General features: G+C 48.1%; 1 protein-coding gene across 1 annotated transcript in view; it reads right to left on the bottom strand.

The window, feature by feature from the left end:
- The window catches only part of LOC138157580 (SCO-spondin-like), a 98,229-nt gene extending 79,558 nt beyond the window's left edge, over positions 1 to 18,671 (bottom strand). The window contains exons 1-18 of the mRNA XM_069083210.1: positions 18,648 to 18,671; positions 12,206 to 12,282; positions 11,622 to 11,795; positions 10,805 to 10,887; positions 10,368 to 10,538; positions 9,859 to 10,103; positions 9,318 to 9,420; positions 8,343 to 8,501; positions 8,132 to 8,211; positions 7,449 to 7,601; positions 6,522 to 6,684; positions 5,892 to 6,132; positions 5,141 to 5,285; positions 4,790 to 4,907; positions 4,389 to 4,564; positions 3,430 to 3,660; positions 3,130 to 3,295; positions 2,623 to 2,857 (exon numbers count right to left, since the gene is read on the bottom strand). Of these exons, the coding sequence (XP_068939311.1) occupies positions 2,623 to 2,857; positions 3,130 to 3,295; positions 3,430 to 3,660; positions 4,389 to 4,564; positions 4,790 to 4,907; positions 5,141 to 5,285; positions 5,892 to 6,132; positions 6,522 to 6,684; positions 7,449 to 7,601; positions 8,132 to 8,211; positions 8,343 to 8,501; positions 9,318 to 9,420; positions 9,859 to 10,103; positions 10,368 to 10,538; positions 10,805 to 10,887; positions 11,622 to 11,795; positions 12,206 to 12,282; positions 18,648 to 18,656 (2,729 nt within the window). The 5' untranslated portion in view covers positions 18,657 to 18,671. The remainder of the gene's footprint in view (positions 1 to 2,622; positions 2,858 to 3,129; positions 3,296 to 3,429; positions 3,661 to 4,388; positions 4,565 to 4,789; positions 4,908 to 5,140; positions 5,286 to 5,891; positions 6,133 to 6,521; positions 6,685 to 7,448; positions 7,602 to 8,131; positions 8,212 to 8,342; positions 8,502 to 9,317; positions 9,421 to 9,858; positions 10,104 to 10,367; positions 10,539 to 10,804; positions 10,888 to 11,621; positions 11,796 to 12,205; positions 12,283 to 18,647) is intronic.

The following is an 18,671-nucleotide window of genomic DNA, read 5'->3' as shown; positions in this document are numbered from 1 at the left end:
TGAGAGTATGTGAGTGTGTGTGTATGAGAGAGGGAGAGAGAGTGTGAATGTGTGTGTATGTGTATGAGAGAGAGTATGAGTGTGTGTATGAGAGGGAGAGAAAGAGAATGTGTGTATGAGTGTGTTAATGATATTGTGTTTGAGTGTGTATGTGTGTGAGAGAGAGAAAGAGAGAGAGAGAGAGAGAGAGAGAGAGTGTGTGTGTGTGTGTGTGTGTGTGATGAGAGGGAAGTGTCAGGAGGGGAACTTGAAAGAAGATGCATCTGGTACTGAGACAATGGATAGCCCAGGTTCTAGTATCTTCTGACATGAGTCAGGTTTCCAAGACAGAAAGATGATACCCCAAAGAGATCAAAGAAAGAGGAAAAGGACCCACATATATAAAAATATTTATAGCAGCTCTTTTTGTGGTGGAACAGAGCTGGAAACAAAGGGGGTGTCCATCTATTGGGGAATGGCTGAACAAATTACAGCATATGAATGTGATGAACTATTATTGTGTGGTAAGAAATGATGAAAGGGAAGGTTCTCAGTGAAACCTGGGAATGCTCATGTGAATGAATGCAGAGAGAAGTAAGCAGAGCCAGAACAATGGACGCAATAATGTAAAAACAAACCACTTGGAAAGACTTAAGAACTCTGACCAGAGAGCTGAGCAGGGTAGCTCCAGAGGACTGATGAGGAAGGGAGGTGACAGATTCGGGGTGAAGAATGAGACATTTTGGGGGGTCTGGTCAATGGGGGAATTTGTTTTGCTTGACTAGACATATTCCTGGCAAGGATTTGGCTTTTGTTTTTGTTTTTTTTTTCTTTCAAATGGGAGGTCGGTGGGAAAGAAAGAAAATGAATGCTTGTTAACTGAATAATAATAATGATAGCTAACATTTGTGCAGCACCTACTCAGGTGCTGTGCTCAGCACATTGTGGCCATTATTTCATTTGATCCTCACGACGATCCTGGGGGCAGGTGCTAGTATTGTTCCCACTTTACAGATAAGGAAACTGAGACAGAGTTTAAGTGATCTGCCCAGGGTCATACAACTAGGAAGTGTCTAAGGCGGCATTTGAACTCAGATCTTCCTGGCTTCAGGCCTAGCACTCTCTCCACTGTGCCACCTAGTTTGTTTGATTGGCAAAACAAACAAACAAATAAATAAATAATGGATGGATGGACAGTGGATAGATAAATGAATGGGTTGTATATATGCATATATGTGTGTATGTGTGTGTACATATATGTGTGTGGGTGTGAGTGTGTATGGGTGTGTGGATAGATAGAGAAATAGAGACAGATTAGATAGATAGATGATAGATTAGATAGAGAGATAGACAGATAGACAGACAGACAGACAGACAGACAGACAGACAGACAGATAGATAGATAGATAGATAGATAGATAGATAGATAGATAGATAGATAGATAATATGGAAGATGGAGGTTGTGCCTGAAGAGGTCTAATACTAGGGACAACTTGTTAGCAATAGGGCAGGGTTTCCAGAGGCCAAGTGGAAGGAAAAGGCACAGGGGGACAGGAACATGCTGGGGCTGGTTGAGGAGGTTAGGGAGAAGGGAGCAGGAGACAGGAGTTTTGCCTTAGGAAGCTTTGGGTTCCCGATTTTGATGAGGAGAAAAGGGTTTGTTAACCACAGGACAGTGGATTGCCACCACCCTTCCCAGGACCCCAGACCTGAGAGAGAATATTGGTTTGAATAGGGTGAAGAGGGAGAGGGATTAAGAATCCTCAAAATTCTGGATTTGGGCTAGGCTAGGTCAACCCAGAGGAAGGTATTTCACCAAAGCCTCTGGGCCCCAACAATGACAATAATAGCTGCATTTACATACACTTTAAGGCTTGCAAGGAGTTTTACAAAGATTATCTCATTAGGTCCTCACAAAAACCCTGGGAAGTAAGTGTTATTATCCCCAATTCAGAGATAAGGAAACTGAGGCAGAAAGCAGGTAAGTGACTTGCCCCAGGACACATAGTTAGTAAGTGTCTCAGGCCAAAGTCACAGGCAAGTTTATTTCTATCCACATTCCATCTAGCTTGATATTTATATGTGTGTATGTGTGCATATGTGTATGTGTGTATACATATATATATATGAATCCATTAAGGTTAACAAAGTACATACATTTTCCTATTTGATCCTAACAAAAAATCCTGTATGTAGTAAGAGTTATAATCATCCCAATTTAACCAAAGCCAAAACTGAGACTGGGTGAGGTTAAGTCATCTGCCCAAGGTGACCTGGTTCATTAAGAGGCCAACAGCTGGCTCTGAGTCCCTTGTTCCTTGTACTACACCATGCTGTCCCCCAAATAATCCCAGTCCCTGCACATTCTCCAGCTACCACAATCTCAACTAAGGAACCCATGAGGCCACAGCTTTGGGATCTTCCCCATGGTGATCTAGGTGTCTGGATCTCTCCCCCAGGTTTGCCAGCTGCCTTAAATTTGATGCCACAAATCTAGCACCATTTGCAAATAGTTTTGTGTCTATACTATCGCCCTTGTCCCCTGTGGCCCACCCTGAAGGCCTCTCTTACTCTGACCCCTCTCACACTAAGCCTTCTTTCATCTCCAGCCTTTCCCTTGGCCCTCAACATCCAGTCCTCACCAGCGATTGCATCCCTGCAAAGTGACGCTGCCTGGAGGATGAGACTGGCCTCCCAGCTGGCAGGAACACAGGCTGGGGGGCACACATTGGCTCTCATGATCCCACAGCAGGCCAGAGGGACAGTTGCAACCAGCCACACAGCCCACCAATTCCCCACAGGTCTCCGGCTCTCCACATCTCTGGCCACACACTAGGGTACATTCCTGGTACTCTTGACCAGCCGGACACATGACAGCTGAGGATGGATATGGACACAAGTCAGAAGTAGCATTGTAGAAGAACTAGGCCTCCTTGGCAGCCTTCAAACACCACCAATTGCCCTGTTCTCCATATGCAGAGAGTCTAGGGAGATGAAGGACAAAGGTCATTCTGGGGAAGGACAGCAATCCCTCTGGGAAAGGATGGTCGCCCTGGTGGAGAATAGTAAGTAGGACCAGCTCTCCATTGAGGGGAAAGGGGAAAGAGGAAACGCAGGGAAATAGTTAGGTAGACAGAAACAAAACTCACGACACAGAGTCTGGTTCCTCCAGGGACTGATCACACCCTCCCGGGCACAGTGGCGGGCATAGGCAGATAGCACAGGACACAGGCAATCATGACCCAGGGCACAGCTACACATTGCTGACAGGCACCGTAATTGATAAGGCTCTTGCTCCACTAGCCTGTGGCATGGCTGGGAGCATGAGGGGAAAAGGTGTAAGGATCTGAGTCAGCTCCTGCACAAGACTCCTTCCCACCATCCCAACCAGCACATCCCCTGATGCTGGTGACCATCTCCATGGTATAGTGCCTTGGTGCTTGGGGTACCTGGAAAGCTGGGCCTTGGAGAATGGCACAGACAGCTTCTGCATAGGGCCGGCGCTGAGCATGGGTGCTGCAGGGATTAAGTGGGATAATGGGGTCCCCCAAACGGCAGGCACCCTCCCCACTCAGCTGGAACTTGCCAGCAAAGGCAGCTACGCTGGATTCCACATCTCCAGCAGGAGTCAGGAAGTCGTCCTGCTGGTTCCAAGTAAAGGTTCCACACATACCCCTCACCTGAGACCACCAGTAGGAAGAGGCAAGTCAGCATGAGACCTTCCATCCCTCCTCCCCTTCCCCAGAATCCTTCACACTCAGAAGTGGCATTTCTGACCTGGGAGAGAGATCAGAAGCCACCCCGTCTAACTCAGCACTGAACCAAAAACCCCTCTACAACCCACCTCAAAAGTAACAGCTTCCATTTAAATATCTCCTTCAATAAGTAACCTCCTGAAGCAACCCACACTGCCTCAGGTCAATTCTGATTGTTAGGGAGGTTTTCCTTACAACAAGCCAAAGTCTGCCCCTTCTCACCACCTCCCACCTATTATTCCTAGTTCTCCCCCATTGGGCCAATCAGAATAGGCCAGACTCTTCAACCTAAGAGTCCCTTGGAAGAAGGGCTGGATTGGAAATTGAGGGATCTGGATTCAAATCCTGACTCTGCAACTTAATACTGTGCCACCTTGGACAAGTCATCTCATCTCTCAGTGTCTTCCTCATTTATAAAATTAGGAAGTTGGAAGAGATGACCTTGAATGTCTCTCCCATGTCTAAGCTTCTCATCCCTAAGTTCTGTCTTATCCAGGCTAAATATTCCCAGTCCTCTCTTCATGTATCAGTCTCCTGAACCTCATTATCCTCTGCACCCATTCCTGTTTGTCAAAACTCCTCCCAAAATGTGGTATCTCCCCCATGGGAGTCTAGCATCTCCCCAGGGCCATGGTCCCCTCACCCAGATGTACCCGATGGGCATAGAGGGGCTCCAAGGTAATGTATGCAGCAGGTTCCTGCACACCCCAAAGAAGCCAGACACCAGGCCCACGAAGCAGGAGGAAGGTAGAGGAGGCATGATGGACGCTGAGACCCCCAGGTCCAGCCCAAGGCAATATCACCTCTTGCCTGCCTACCAGCACGGCCCCTGTGAACAAAGAGAGCATTGTTGTGGGGAAGAGGCCCCTGAGACACAGAGAAGGGAATGGGAGTGTGTGTGTGGAATGCTAGGGATAAGGGAGTAAAGAAGGGAGCGTGCTGAGTGTTTGGGTGACCTCAGGACTGGGAGAGAAGGAGTTGTGGGGCTAGGTGAGACAGGAGGCAAAGGAAGTGGTCTGGAGATATGAAGACAGGATGACAGAGTGAGAGGCACCTGAGTCCCGGAGCTGGATGTAGACTTCACCCATGGTGACAGAGATGGCACGGAGACAGCTCCCAGCCTCACAGACCCCGTGCTCTAGTACCATCAACAGCTGACCCTTCAAATAATCCTGGGACAGGAAAAAGAATAAAGAGTAGTTCCATGGGTCTCTCTGTTTCCTCCTCAGGTCAGAGACTGTGCCCACCTACCCAACCTGGTAGGTACCCAAGCCTGGCAACCCAGCTCTCATGATCAACACCTCACCATAGCTGGGTAGGCAAGGGCCACTTTTAGACAATATTTACCAAACCACCAACCTCTCCCAAGAATTTCTTTTCCTTTCAGTTCCCCTCTGATACCCACCTGTACCAGACTGTACTGGCAGCCCCCGATGCCCTGAAAGAAGAAACTCCGCCCATCGAAGGTGACGTAGTGCCCATCCCCACCCACTGTACATTCAGCTGGGCAAGGTTTCTGGGAACAATGCCAACGGCCTTCTAGGCACACACTGGAGGGGGGGGGGGGGAGTAGAAAGTTAGATCAACAACCATGTCCCAGGAGAAGGTAGGAGCAGAGCTGGGCTGAGCCCTTTTCCATCCCTCCCTTCCTTCACTTTAACAGTTGAAGCACTGGACCTAGAGTTAGAAAGACCCAACTTCAAAACCTATCTCAGATATTTCCTAGCTGTCTGACCCTGGACAAGTCCCTTAACCTCTCTAAGCCTCAGTTTTCTCATGTGTAAAAGGGGATAATAATAGCACCTGCCTCAGAGGGTTGTTGTAAGACTCAAATAATACCATCTATATAATGTGCTTTGCAAACTGTCAAGTGTTATCCAAATTTAGCTATTATTATGGCTACCCCATTAAATTTCTTATTGTTGTAAATTACTCTGGGCAAACTAAGGGTCTCCATGGGGAGATCAGAGGTCACTCTGAAGGTACCTCAAAGCAGGAATGTGAGGGAGGGAGGCGATCTGGAGGACCAGGGGATTGGCGTAAAGGGAAGTGCACAAGGATGAAAAAGTCATTGGTCCATAGAAGGAGATTAAGGGATTGGTCAGTGCCCCTCCCCTGTACACCGGTCAGGGAGGAGAGAATGCCCAGGGCCTCACCATGGGTTGCATAGCTGGTACACCATGCTGCCTGGGGAATAGCGCTGGTGGTGGTAGTAGCAGGGGCAGTCAATGGCAGGGACACAGAGGTCGTTGTCTCTGTAAAGTCCTGGTGGGCATTCACAGCCACTCACACAGCCCTCTCGACACTGCCCCTCCTCATGCTCACCCACTGCCCCACAGATGGGTGGGCAAGATGACACGCAATCTGAGTATAGCTGTCCTCCTGGGCAAAGGAGCTCTGGAGAAGCCATTTAAGATGTGATGCAAGTAGGTACAAGAGATAACATTCTCTCCCTCCCTCCCCACACCAGGTACAATCTCAGGGCCAGAGAGAACAGTGGGAAGTATGGAAGCTGAAACATGCCTAGAATGGGCCTGCTGATGCCCAGATGGGAACAGTGGCAATGTTCCAGCTGGGTCTGCCTTTTGAACTGATGACCACCAGAAAGATATTCATGGTGTACAGGGGTCCAAGTGGGTAAAAGGTCATCTGTGGTCTAGTGATGACAGTGCCTGTAAGGGACAAGGTCCAGGTGTAGCCCTATGCCTATGTGTATGACCCAATGCTGTAGGAGATGGGAAAGTGGGGGAGGGGATCCTGGTGAAGAAAAAGAGTAGAAACTATACCACAGAAGCCAGGCTTCCGCCAAGGGATGAAGACATCATGCTGAGCACAATCACGGGCATAGCTGGCGAATGTAGCACACACCGCCTCCCGCCTCCCTGCCTGCCCACCGCCTGCCTCACAGTAGGCAAAGAGGCAAGCTTCATGGAAGCCGCTTGGGGGAACCTGAAAGAGGAGGAGCAGTAAGCCAGAAGCCCATGATACTGTCCCTTGCCCTCTCCCAGCCCTCAGCCATGCCCTTTTCTGGCTCTCTGTTCTCTACTGCCTCCACCCCAGTCCCTGACTCAGAGAATCGTGTATTTCCAGCACTGGCAGGACCCTAAAAAATGTCTAGTCTAAACCTCCAGCCCAGAGGTACAATCTTCCCAAGGCCACATAGGGAGAGGCAAAACCATAACTAAGGAGTCAGAGCTCTTCCTTATAGCCCAGGCTTCCTCTCCTAGTTTTGGTTTGATTGTTTTCAATTGAATTGCACAAGCATTTATTAATTGCTGCATACACCACACAGAAACAAACAGTGCCTTCCCTTGAGGAGATCATTCCATCCATTGCGTCAAATTAAGGAGAAATTCTTGCCTCACAATTAGGGAACCCCCCGCAAAGGGAGAAATGGTTCTTGGGTAGAAAAAAAGTAGAGGTGTAAAGATCCTAGCCAACAAGCTGAGTCTGGGGGCAGTTAGCATAGCTCCCAGGGGAGGGAGGTAGTGGAGTGTGGGACGTAGTATGTTGGAATCAGGAAGACTTGGTTCAAGACCTTTACTAGTTGTGTGACCCTGGACAAGTTCTCTGACCCTTAAGTTCTCTGAGCCTCCATTTCCCCATCAATAAAAGGGGCAGAAGGAGGGTCATGGTCATTATCATAGTAGCCATGATGGTTCTCTTATTAATCTCCAAACCCTCCCTGCTGCTCCCGACCCAAGCCTTGGCACCTGGACATGACACTCTCTGAAGACACCCTCCAGCAGCTGGTGACAGACGTCTTGAGCTTCAGCCTGCAGCACCCCTGCACCCATACCTGCCTCCACGTTATTCGAGGAGCTCATGCAGCCTCGAGCTGCTTCCACTGCATCCAGGCACCCAGGCTGGGAAAGAAAGTGAGGCTGGTAGAGGGTGGAGGGAGGCAGGCCCCTTTTGAATGAGGCCTAGGAATGCCAGTCTCTCTCCTGGGCATCTCACCCCACCAGCCCAGAATTTCTCTAAATATGAGAAGACAAAATAGAGAGAATACAACTAGGGAAGGAGAAACGTCACGGGACAGCAAAGGAGCCAGGAGCAGAAAGTTTAGCAGCATCTGGTTTTGCAGTCAGCTAAATAGTTGACTGTTCCAATAGCCAGCCACCCTTTGTTAGTCAACTCCATGTAGTGTAGAACTGACTGGTGCAGAACTCATTCCTAGATTACCCTGTTAGATACAATGCCAGGAACCAAAACCTGCTACTGATGGCACAGTGGGATTGGGGGATAGAAGAATGTCTCAGTTCTAGGGAGTGAGAGAAGGAGGAAGAGGATTGTGGAGAAAACAGGGCTGATGGTATCCCAAGAGCTAGGCCCAGAGGGGTAAAGGGAGTTGGTGGAGGGGAGAAGGTCTGGGATCAAGGATAAGAACTCTCACCTCTGAGTCAGGGGACTTCCAGGAATTGCCAAAAGTGGCAGCTAATATAGCTTGCCCCCCATCAGGCTCCAGGAAATCATCTATGGGAGTTCAAGGAGGGAGCCTTCAGCCTCCAGCTTTATCTGCATCTCTCCCCTCCAGGTTCTCTTTCCAATTCACGCCCCACCTCTTCTCCCTACCTCCCCACTCATTCTATCCCTGCACCCCTTACCCTCAGGTTGGCCATTGTAGAGCCCACAAAGGCCCCTAGTTTGCCCCTGGAGTTCATGGTCAACAGTGAGTGAGACAGAACCAGCCCTGTCCATCCTCACTACCACACCCAAACCACCAGACAGCACCAGCCAGTCCCCTGGCCACTGCAGGCTCAGCCCTGGACAAGGGGAGATAAAAAGAGAGGGGGTGGTTAACCCTATCTCCCTCCTTGTCTCCATTCCTAGCTTTGCAAAGACAGATCTGGAGTGACAGAAGAAAAAGCATTTCTTCCTCTTGTATCTCTAGATAATAGAGAACATATATCTAATACCTGATACTTTTAACGGCAGCCTACTATATAGTGAAAAGAATATTGGGGCAGCTAGGTGGCGCAGTGAATAAAGCACCAACCCTGGAGTCAGGAGGACCAGAGTTCAAATCCGACCTCAGACACTTGACACACTCACTAGCTGTATGACCTTGGGCGAGTCACTTAACCCCAATTGCCTTGCCTTCCCCCCAGGGGAGGGGGTAAGAAAAGAGTACTGGCACCACCTAGGAGTGATTTAAAGTCAGTGTCCTCATCTAGTAGACGGGGAAGATTAGATTTTGAGGTCCTTTCCATTTCTGATGTTCTATGACTCTTCACAGTACTTTCCCATCTGCTGTCCCATTATCTCTTCACAACACCCCTCTGACATAGGCAGGATGGGCATTATTCTCTCCACTTAACAGCAGAGGAACCTGAAGTCCAGAGAGTGTGCCAATTCATCCAAGGTCACACAGCGAGGCAGCAGCAAAAGCCAAGTCTCCCCACTCTCAGCACAACTGTGGTCGGGGAAATGGTAAGAGGGAGTGCCTCAGGCCCTGGCTGCCCTATCCTCCAGGCTGTAGGGTCCCTCAGGTCCCCAGGAGATGCCCAATCTTTAGCTGGACAGATGAGGGCTCTTCACTAGAGAGCTCACATCGCTTCTTCCCCCAGGGAGGGACTCACCATGCTGTAGTAGGGGCTGCCCCTCCTGCACCAGCGCTCCATTCACTGAAACACTGGAGCCCCAGATCAGTACTTCATCCTGTCCCATCAGAACCTGGACAGTCTGGGAGCAAAAGGAGAGGAGGAGTAGAGAATCATTCATTCAACAGTAAGTAATAATAATAATAGCATTTATATAAGGCACTGTGTCAAGGACTTTACAAAAACCTCATTTGTTCCTCACAATAACCCTGGGAGGCAGGTGCTATTATTATTCCCAATTTACAGATGAGCAAACTGAGGCAGACAGAGAGGCAGACATCAATAATATGAATCTGAGGCTGGGTTTGAACAAAGGTCTTTCTAACTCCTGTCTGGAGCTATCCACCGTGCCAGCTAGCTGCCCCCAAGGAAGATGAGATCGGGTGAAAAGCCATTTTCTTTAATAATTAAGAGGGAAAGTGAGTGATGACAGTGGTTGATAGGCATCACTTCCAACTGTGTCCTGTCCCACCCCTAGTTTTGCCTCTCTCTAGCCTTGATCCAGTTCCTGGACCCTTACCGGCTGGCAGTTTTCAGGGTGAGGGCAATGCCTTCCAGGAATGAGGTAAACAGCCCAAGCGGCATCAGTATCACCCGCAAGTAGGTAGGTGCATCGGCCCAGGAAGTGGTAGTGACGCCTGTCAAAGGTCCGGTAGTGGAAGCCTGACCAAGTCATACAGGTGGCTGAGAGGCCCTGGTGCTGGCTCCGGAGATGCCCCACTGCCCCAGGCAAGGGCTGTAAGAGGGCTGGGGACAGATGATTGCCTGGAGAAGATCATCCACCTTGAGCAAAGGGGTGGGAGGGCAGAGAGCAAAGGCATGGGGGAGGAGAGCAGAGTGCTTAAGCCTAGGTTACCTCATGGGGCAGGAGGGTAGAAAATGTGGGAGTGTGCCTTCTATAGTTAAGAGAGCAGAGGTGGAGGGACAGTGGTAGGGTTGGCACACAAGGACTGGACATTGATTCTGGGGAAAACTTGAGGCTTCATAAGCTTGCCCATACCAGAGTATATGTATTGGGAGCATACTCACCTGTCAGAGGCCAGGAAGAACAACTAAAGCAAAGTTCCAAACTGTCATTCCACCAGCTGCGCCCCCAGGGACGGGCACAACATTCCTCCAAGCTGCCTGCTGAGGCATTCAACAAATCTGGCCCCACTTGGCACTGCCATGTGGCAAAACAGTGAGGCTTGGTGCCAGTACCTGCAAAGGAAAGTGTGGCCAAAAGGGAGAATATATGGGGAAGGAACAATTGGGCAGGGGGTGGGGCTTGGGAGGCAGTGTTTGGCTTGTATCTGGCCAGCCAACTTTCGTAAATGTCTATCTCCATCTGCCTATTCTCCCTACAACCACTATGACACAACCTAACACCCCAATTCTAGTCTTGAACCCATCTCTCCTGATACATCTTTCTTATGTGGGCTCTCTTGTATTCTCTGTATCTTCTAGCAGAGGCAGGGCAGCCTTACCTAGGGTGCAGTGAGGACCTCTCCAGCCTGGGCAACAGGCCCTCACAGTCCGGTTCCAGGCTACCGGTCGGATATCAGGTGGCCTGGAACATAGAATCAGGAGGGTTAATGCAGCATCTCATCTTCCTCAAGCCCATGGGGAATGAGGGCCCATAATGTCATAGAAATGGAGCTAGAAATTGAAGTGCTTCTTGGGAGTGGGTCCCTCTCAATATATCCAGAACTTTCCTCTCCTTTCAATCTGTCCCATACACTATTCCCTAGTCATACCAATTGTATGCCCATATCTCTCAACCTCAGACACCCTCTACCACCTAGTTGTACATACGGTACATAGAAAGGAAAAGGAAAGTTTGAGGTTGATGAAGGACAGTACTCAAGAAAGATACTCTCTCTGTCTCTCTGTCTCTCTCTCTGTCTCTGTGTCTCTCTCTCCCTCCCCCCTCCCCTGCTGCCACCCCCGAGGTCTCTGCCTCTATCTCTGTCTCTCTCCTTTCTTCTCTGTTTTTCTCTCTACCCCATCACTCTCTCTCTCTCTGTCTCTGTCTCTCCCCCCCACCATGACCTCAGGTCTCTCTCTGTGTCTCTGTCTCTCTCTCTCTCTCTTTCTCTTCCCCCCCCCACCCCCGTCTCTCTGTCTCTTCTCTCATCCATGCCACTTGAACCCTTTTATTCTTCTCTATCTCAGCCATACTACCCCCATGCTCACCCCCTCACTTCTTTTCTCCTCCCCTGAGCTCCCTTTCTAGGACCCACACCTGTCATCCCCTCTCAGTCCCCATTGTCTATGCCCAGTTTTCCCCCTTCTTCTTCTCACTTGTAGATTGGGCAGAGAGCAGGGGATGGGGAGCTTGTGGTTCTACTCCGGGCCAGGTCCAGCTGCCAGCCCCGGTGAATATAATGGTAGAGACTGCTGCAGGGCACCAGCTCTTCCTGCCGAGGGGTCACGACTTCCTCTACCTGGACAGTCTCTGTTTGCTGGCACCACCGCCTGCCCCAGAAATAGGAGAGGAGCAGTTGGTACCACAGGGCCCCCAGTTGAACTTTCCCAAGGATTTCCCCCATGATCTTCCTCTATCACCTTAGAAGGGATATCAAATTAGGGGAAACAGGGCTACAGAAGGTGTGACAAAGGCCAGGGGCAAAAGAAAGGAATCTGGTTGTCTAAGGAATCATGGGACCACAGCCAAGGAGATGTCAAGGAACTGAGCCAGCAGGCAGAAATTTTCTCTGGAGTTTATAGGGACCTGGCATTTCCTGTTCTAACTTTGCAAACCATAGCCCCATCCTACATGGGGGGTAGGAGGGCAGGGTGAAAGGGGATATGGAAGGGAGGGGCTAACTTTAAGCCTTGCAGACTAGGGCCCAGATCCTGGGAGATCCTGGGAGCAAGAATCTTACCCATCAGCCCAGGTCCAAATTGCCCAGAAGCAGAGCAGGGCTGGGAGCAGCATGATACCTGCTCTTCCTGAGACCACCTGCAAAATACAGTGGAGGGTTGTGGAGGGAAATAGGAGCTGAGACCTTGAGTACTTTTGGATAGTTGAGCAGATTCAAAAATGAACCTTTACCCTCTATTCTCAGGACCACTACCCACCACCTACCCTGATATGTCTGCCTCTCTGTCTGTCTGCCTATGAGGCAATCCTTCTTAACCTGTCCTGTCCTCCACATCACTCACCAGTATTCCTTTCCAGGTTGGTCAGAACGTGTTGGAGCCCTTAGGTCTAAGGAGGCCTTTATTCATCTCAGCCACACCTCCTGTGCAACATCTGAGTCGTCCCAGATTGGACCTGACCCCTGGATACCACCAGAGGCCAGCAACTGACAATTCATCCTGGAAACTGTCTCTCCCATCTGTTTTTCTACCTCCCAGTGTGTGCCTCTGTGTGTGTGTGTGTGTGTGTATGTGTGTGTGTATGAGAGAGAGAGAGAGAGAGAAAGAGAGAGAGAGAGAGAGAGAGAGAGAGAGAGAGAGAGAGAGAGAGAGAGAAGGAGAGGAAGAGAAAGAGAATCTGCAAAATATGCATTATGACCACATAAACACATAGACATCCCAACAGTATGAAGTCCATACTATTGTATTTTTCTAATAAAAAAAAAGACCATGCTGAGGTTCTGGTTGTTTTTAATGTTGCTGGGCTAGGCAGTTTTAATAAAGAGGTTTCTTTGAAATTTGTTATTTTTCCTTTTTTTAAATAGTATGTATTTAGGCCATCTTCCCCACCCCATGTAGTTCTCCCCATATTCTCAGTAAATTCTTCTGTCCAGACCCCAAAAAAAGAGAATTACTGTCTGTGTGCTAGCATGTGGGTATGGAGGAGGGAGAGAGAGAAATTGAATGGGAGACCAAATGTGCTCCCACATATCTGACTGTGCACACGTGCATAGGTGTGTATGTGTGTTTATGGTGTGTTTCTTTCTCCAGGTGTCCCTGAGATGGTCTGTGCCTCTCTGCTATAAGGTTCTCTCTCAGAGAGACATTTCTGAGGAATTTACTATAAGCACTAGGTCAAGAAAAGTATGAACATTGAAGGAGGGGAGGGACAACTGGGGGCCAGAGAGAAAGGGGCTCTATTGAGAAGGGCCTCCTGGTCCAGAGAAACATCCTGGGTCCAGCTGAGATGAGCCGGATGGGATAATCCAAAGATCCGGGTTGGGAAGGAGAAAGAACTAAGAAGTCAATCCTGGCTTCATCCTGGTTACCAGCCACCCACTCACAGATGCCAAAGGCCAGAAGGTGGCCTTGGACTTAAAACTCAACCTCTGGCCTCTCCCCTCCCCTCCTCCAAAGTCTGAGGCAGCAACCCAAGAATTCTCCACAATTTTCCTGCCCAGTAACAAGGAGGCCTGAATGGAGCAGAGCCAGGCCAGTGGCCAGGCTGGTTCTGGGGCTTGAGGAAAGAGGGAAGAGGGGCAAAGGGAGGGGAATGAAACCAGCATCCCATCCCTAAAGACTAATCCAAGGGTTGGTTCTTGGTCTTCTTAGGGCCCACTGCCAGACTGCATACAGTCCACAGGATGCCCTAAGGACAACACAGGACAAGGCCACAAAAACACATATTCATAGTTACTCACACACACTCCTAATTAGGCACAGATAGACTGTGTGTGTGTATCTCTTTCTTTATGTGTATGTCTCTCTCTGTCTCACTGTCCCTCTCTGTTTCTCTTTCTCTCATAGATTCACTCATGTACACATTCCCAGAATCTGTCTCCCCTCCATTCTCTAGTCAAAGGTGTAGCTGGGTATTGTAGCTTGCAGTAAAGAAAAGAAAGACAGGACCTCGGCTTCAACCTCAATTCTGCTACTTCTAGTAACTACTGCGTGTGATCTTGGAAGTCACTGAAACTTTCTGCATCTTATTTTCTTCATTTAGTTTACAAAATTGGGGGGGGGGGTTCTTTATTATCTTGAACCACTGTATTGGGCTCAACACACACACACTGTACTGGTCTCTGGTCTGCCTGTCTGTTTTCTATATTTCTGTCTCTGCCTCTGTCCCTCTGTATCCATTTTTCTATCCCTTCCTCCTTCTCCCCTTTCTCTCCCCCGCTACTGTTCTGGTCTGCCTGTTTGTATCTCTCTCTCCTTCTGTTTCTATATCTATCTGTCTGTCTCTGTCTCTCTGTTTCTCTCTGTTTCTCTCTCTCTCTCTCTCTCTCTCTCTCTCTCTCTCTCACACACACACACACACACACACACACACACTCCCAGTAATACACCCCCCCAGTCTCTCCCTCATATGCATTGGAGTCCACCAAAGTCATGGCTCCAATTCAACTATTCACTTCAATTCAGTAAACATTTCTTTAACACCTATTTTGAGCCAGGCACTGTGCTGGGAGTTGGGGATACAATGGTGGAAAGCTTTGCCTTCAAGAGGCTTATAGTTTATTAGCAGGGATAAGAAATGAACATGAATAAATGAATAAATATGAACAACAAAATGGGATCAGTACAAAGGAGAGCTCCAGAGGAAGTGCTCTGAGGCATCTCGGTGTTGCAGACAGAGCCCCAGGCCTGGAGTCAGGAAGACCTGAGTTCAGATCCAGCCTCAGTCACTCTCTAGCTGTGTGACCTTCAGCAAATCACCTCTGTCTGCCTCAGTTTCCTTAACTACAAAATGATCATCATAGCACCTATCTCCCAGGGTTGTTGTGAGGATCAAATGAGATCATGTTTTCAAAGTGCTTAGCACAGGACCTGGAACATAGGCATCTAATAAATGCTTATTTCCTTCGCTGCTTTCTTCTAAGAAATCTGAGGAGAGAGACGTCACTTTCCTTGAGGGAAAGCCTGCCAGCAGCTGAGTTTTGGAGGAAGGGATTTCAATCCATGGATGCTGGGAGGAAACACATTTCAGGTAAGTTTCGACCTGTATGGGCCCAAGCAAATTGGAAGAAGAGTTAGTTTGGACTGGGAAACTGAGGGCACAAAGCTGAGTAGTGTGAAATGTGACTAGAAAAACATATGGATCATCAGGTCTTAGAATTAAAGTTGGAAAAGACCTGAAGGTCATTTAGTTCAATTCTTTCATTTTAAATATGAGAGAACAGAGGTCTGCAAGGACTTGACCATGATCACACAGACAGTAAATGGCAGAACTGATTCAAACACTCATGGCCTTTGATCCCCTGAGTTTCCATTGTACTATTCTGCCTTAGGTTGGGGCCATATTGTGCTGGGTCTTGACTGACAGGTTAAGGAATTTGTCTTCATTATCAAATGAGATAAATTTGTAAAGTGCTTACCACCATGCATGGCATATAGTGGGCAGTGAATAAGTATTCCCTTCCCCTTTCATGCACTTAAGTTTTTTAAGTAGAGGGATGGGCCTGCTCAGATATAGGCACTAGGAAGCTTATTTCAGCTGCTGTATAAAAAGATGGATCAGAGAAAAGAGGGAGGGAAATCAGTCCAGGAGCTATTATAAAAGTCCACATGAAAGGTGAAGAGGGCATGATGTTGACCAAGTGAGTGAAAAGTAGGAGACAGAAAGGGATTGTGGAGAGGTATTTCAGTAGCAGAGACAAAGTACGTTCCTTACAATGTTCCTATGGGGGCCATCGGGTGGGATGGTGGGAATGTGGTGGGCCAGACATACAGTAACCAAAACAGACTTTGAATCAAAAAACCTAGACATGAGTCAAAGCTCTGCCACTTACTTACTGTGTGACCCCCTGAGCAAGTCACTTCACCTTAGAATTCTCATTTGTATGATGATGCGATGTGATAGTAATGGAATATAAAGATTCCCCTGTATTGGCTTGGTTTTCAAATTGATTGTGTTAAAACCCAGAGCTTGTTAATCCCACCTGTGGGATGGACTTGTTGACTTGAAAAGAGAGACACGAACTGGGAGGAGCTGGTGACTTAGATTTGGAGAGACAAGAGAGAGGCAGAAGAACTTTTTGGAAGCAGCACCCCCCTGGAGGCAGAGAGAGAGACTAAGAGGATTGCTGAGGGCCACTTTGAATTGCCCTGGACTTTTGAGACCTGTCCCCTGAGCTGCCAAGGACTGAGGAGACATGGCTGTTTTGCTAGTACTTTGTCTGTCTGTTTTGATGTTGTTTTGCCAGATTTGTCCACTGGTGAAAGACAGTCCTGTTGAAGAAGTTCTGGAACCTGGCTGTTGGCTAAGAGCTCCTGAGACTGTCCTGCAGACAGAGAGTGAATACTGTCCCCTGGTGAAGGACAGTGCTGTTGTTGCAGGGGTCTGGGAACCTTTCTGTTGGTTCAGAGCTACTGAGACTGTTCTGCAGACAGAGAGTGAATACTGTCCACTGGTGAAGGACAGTGCTGTTGTTGCAGGGGTCTGGGAACCTTTCTGTTGGTTCAGAAGCCCTAAAGAAGGATTTTCTTGTTGTATGTTTACAGAAATCCCGGGAGAGGGTTTTGCTAATGTTTTCAGGGGTTCTAGGACTGTTCTGCAGACAGAGGATGAATTAATGAAGAGACTGGCAATGTATCTTGTGGCCTTGCTAAGCCTTGTCTCCCCAGGAACTAAGATTGCTGAGAACTTGCCTTGTGTCAAGATGAAGAAAAGACCTCCATTTGGGTATTAAGTGCTGTGCTTAAACTTGATGTAACTCTGGGGTAGATTCAATTGTGATCCAGGGGTGGGGAACTTTTGACCTTTTTGTGTTCTATGGTTGAACAAATGAATGTACTTTACTTAGATTGGAAACTAATCTCCATTTGAGAAGAGGGGCTTTGTGATGGACTAAATGAAGGTACAGCCTAGGGGTGGAGTAGTATTTAGAACGGGGACTTTGTAATTGATTGAATGAATGGAAGGTCCTGGGGTGGGGTAGTACTTGGAGATTATTTAATCACACTTAGTAAATGCTGTATTTTGAATGATGTCATGTTTTGACCTTCTCTGTTCTTAATTTGTCACTGAATAAAATGGAGAGCACCTATGCTGGTATTCTGAACCTTGGGAAGTTGCCTTTCCTTGGTATTACATTACAATACAAGCAATTAGAACAGATGGCCTTTACAGGAGTCCCTTGTGGTTCTAACTTTGTGAACTGGGTTTTTTTTTTAACCAGATCATCCCTATACACAGCTGCCAAAGTGATTTTCCTAAAGGATAGGTTTGACCAAGTCACCTTCCTACTCAATAACCTTTGGTGGCAGCCTAGTCCCTCTAAAATATAAACTCCTTTGGCACTGAAAGCCTTTCATTTCTGGCCTGCTTTCTGTCTTTCCAGTCTTCTTCCATATCAGTCCTTCTTCCCCCCTCCCCCTATACTCTGTGGTCTAGCCATACTGGACCACTTGTTGCACATCCTCAAGGCTCCTTCTTGCCAACTATCTCTGTGCTTTGGCCCTGGCTGTCCTCCATGCCCAGAATGCTCCCCCTTTCCTAGTTTTCTTCAGGCTTCAGCTCAATTTCCATATTCTACAAGAAGAGTGATGATCTACTCTCCTCCCATTGCTAGTGTACTATATAGCATTCATTTTGCATATCATCTGTATATGTTTGCATATGTATATGTTATCTGGTCCCTCCATAGAATGTAAGCTCCTTGAGGGCAGGGGCTGTTTCATTTTTACCTTGTCTCCTCAGCTTAGCATAAGACCTGACCCACAATAGATTAATCAATTCATGTTGATTGACTGATTCATTGGTATCTCAGTGTGGAAACTCCTTTTGCCAATGCTGATCAGAAACTTATCTGCAAATTTTAGTCATGGAAATTACCTGGAAGCACTGAGAACTTGGGGCAGCTAGGTGGTACAGTAGATAGAGTACTGGACCTGGAGTCAGGAAGACTCATCTTCCTGAGTTCAAATCTGGCCTCAGACACTTCCTAGCAGTGTGACTCTGGGCAAGTCCCTTAACCTTGTTTGCCTCAGTTTCCTCATCTGTAAAATAAGGTGGAGAGAGAAAGGCACACTGCCTCATAGTCTGCCAAAAAAAACCCAAATGGGGTCAAGAAGAGTGGGACAGGACTAACCAACAATGCTGAGAATTTAAGTGACTTGCCCAGTCATACAGCTAGAATGTGTAAAAGGCAGGGCTTGAATCCAAGTCCTTCTGATGCCAAGGCTGACCCTTCATCCCAAAGGCCATGGTGCCACTCTGTGATTGTTCCCATTTTAAAAATGAGTGAAATTACAGAGAGTTTAAGTGCTTTGTAGGTGGTCAAGCAGCTAATAGAGGAGCTGAGGCTCAATGCCAGGCCTTTTGACTTTTGATCCACTGCACCCATAATCCGGCTTCTTCTGATTATACATATAAGTAAAATCCACCCACTTTTAGTGGGCTCCACCTCACCAAGATACTTAAAATAGAGGACTACTCCTCCCTCTTCCACACCCTTCCCTTACTGTGCTCATTCCTCCCCTCTCAGG

The sequence above is a fragment of the Petaurus breviceps genome, unplaced genomic scaffold, assembly GCF_028583685.1.
Source record: "Petaurus breviceps papuanus isolate PSGF00001 unplaced genomic scaffold, PetGlider_PUasm1.0 115, whole genome shotgun sequence".
Classification (NCBI taxonomy): Eukaryota; Metazoa; Chordata; class Mammalia; order Diprotodontia; family Petauridae; genus Petaurus; species Petaurus breviceps.
The sequence above is the reverse complement of the archived record's forward strand: the minus strand, read 5'-3'. Positions and strand labels throughout refer to the sequence as shown.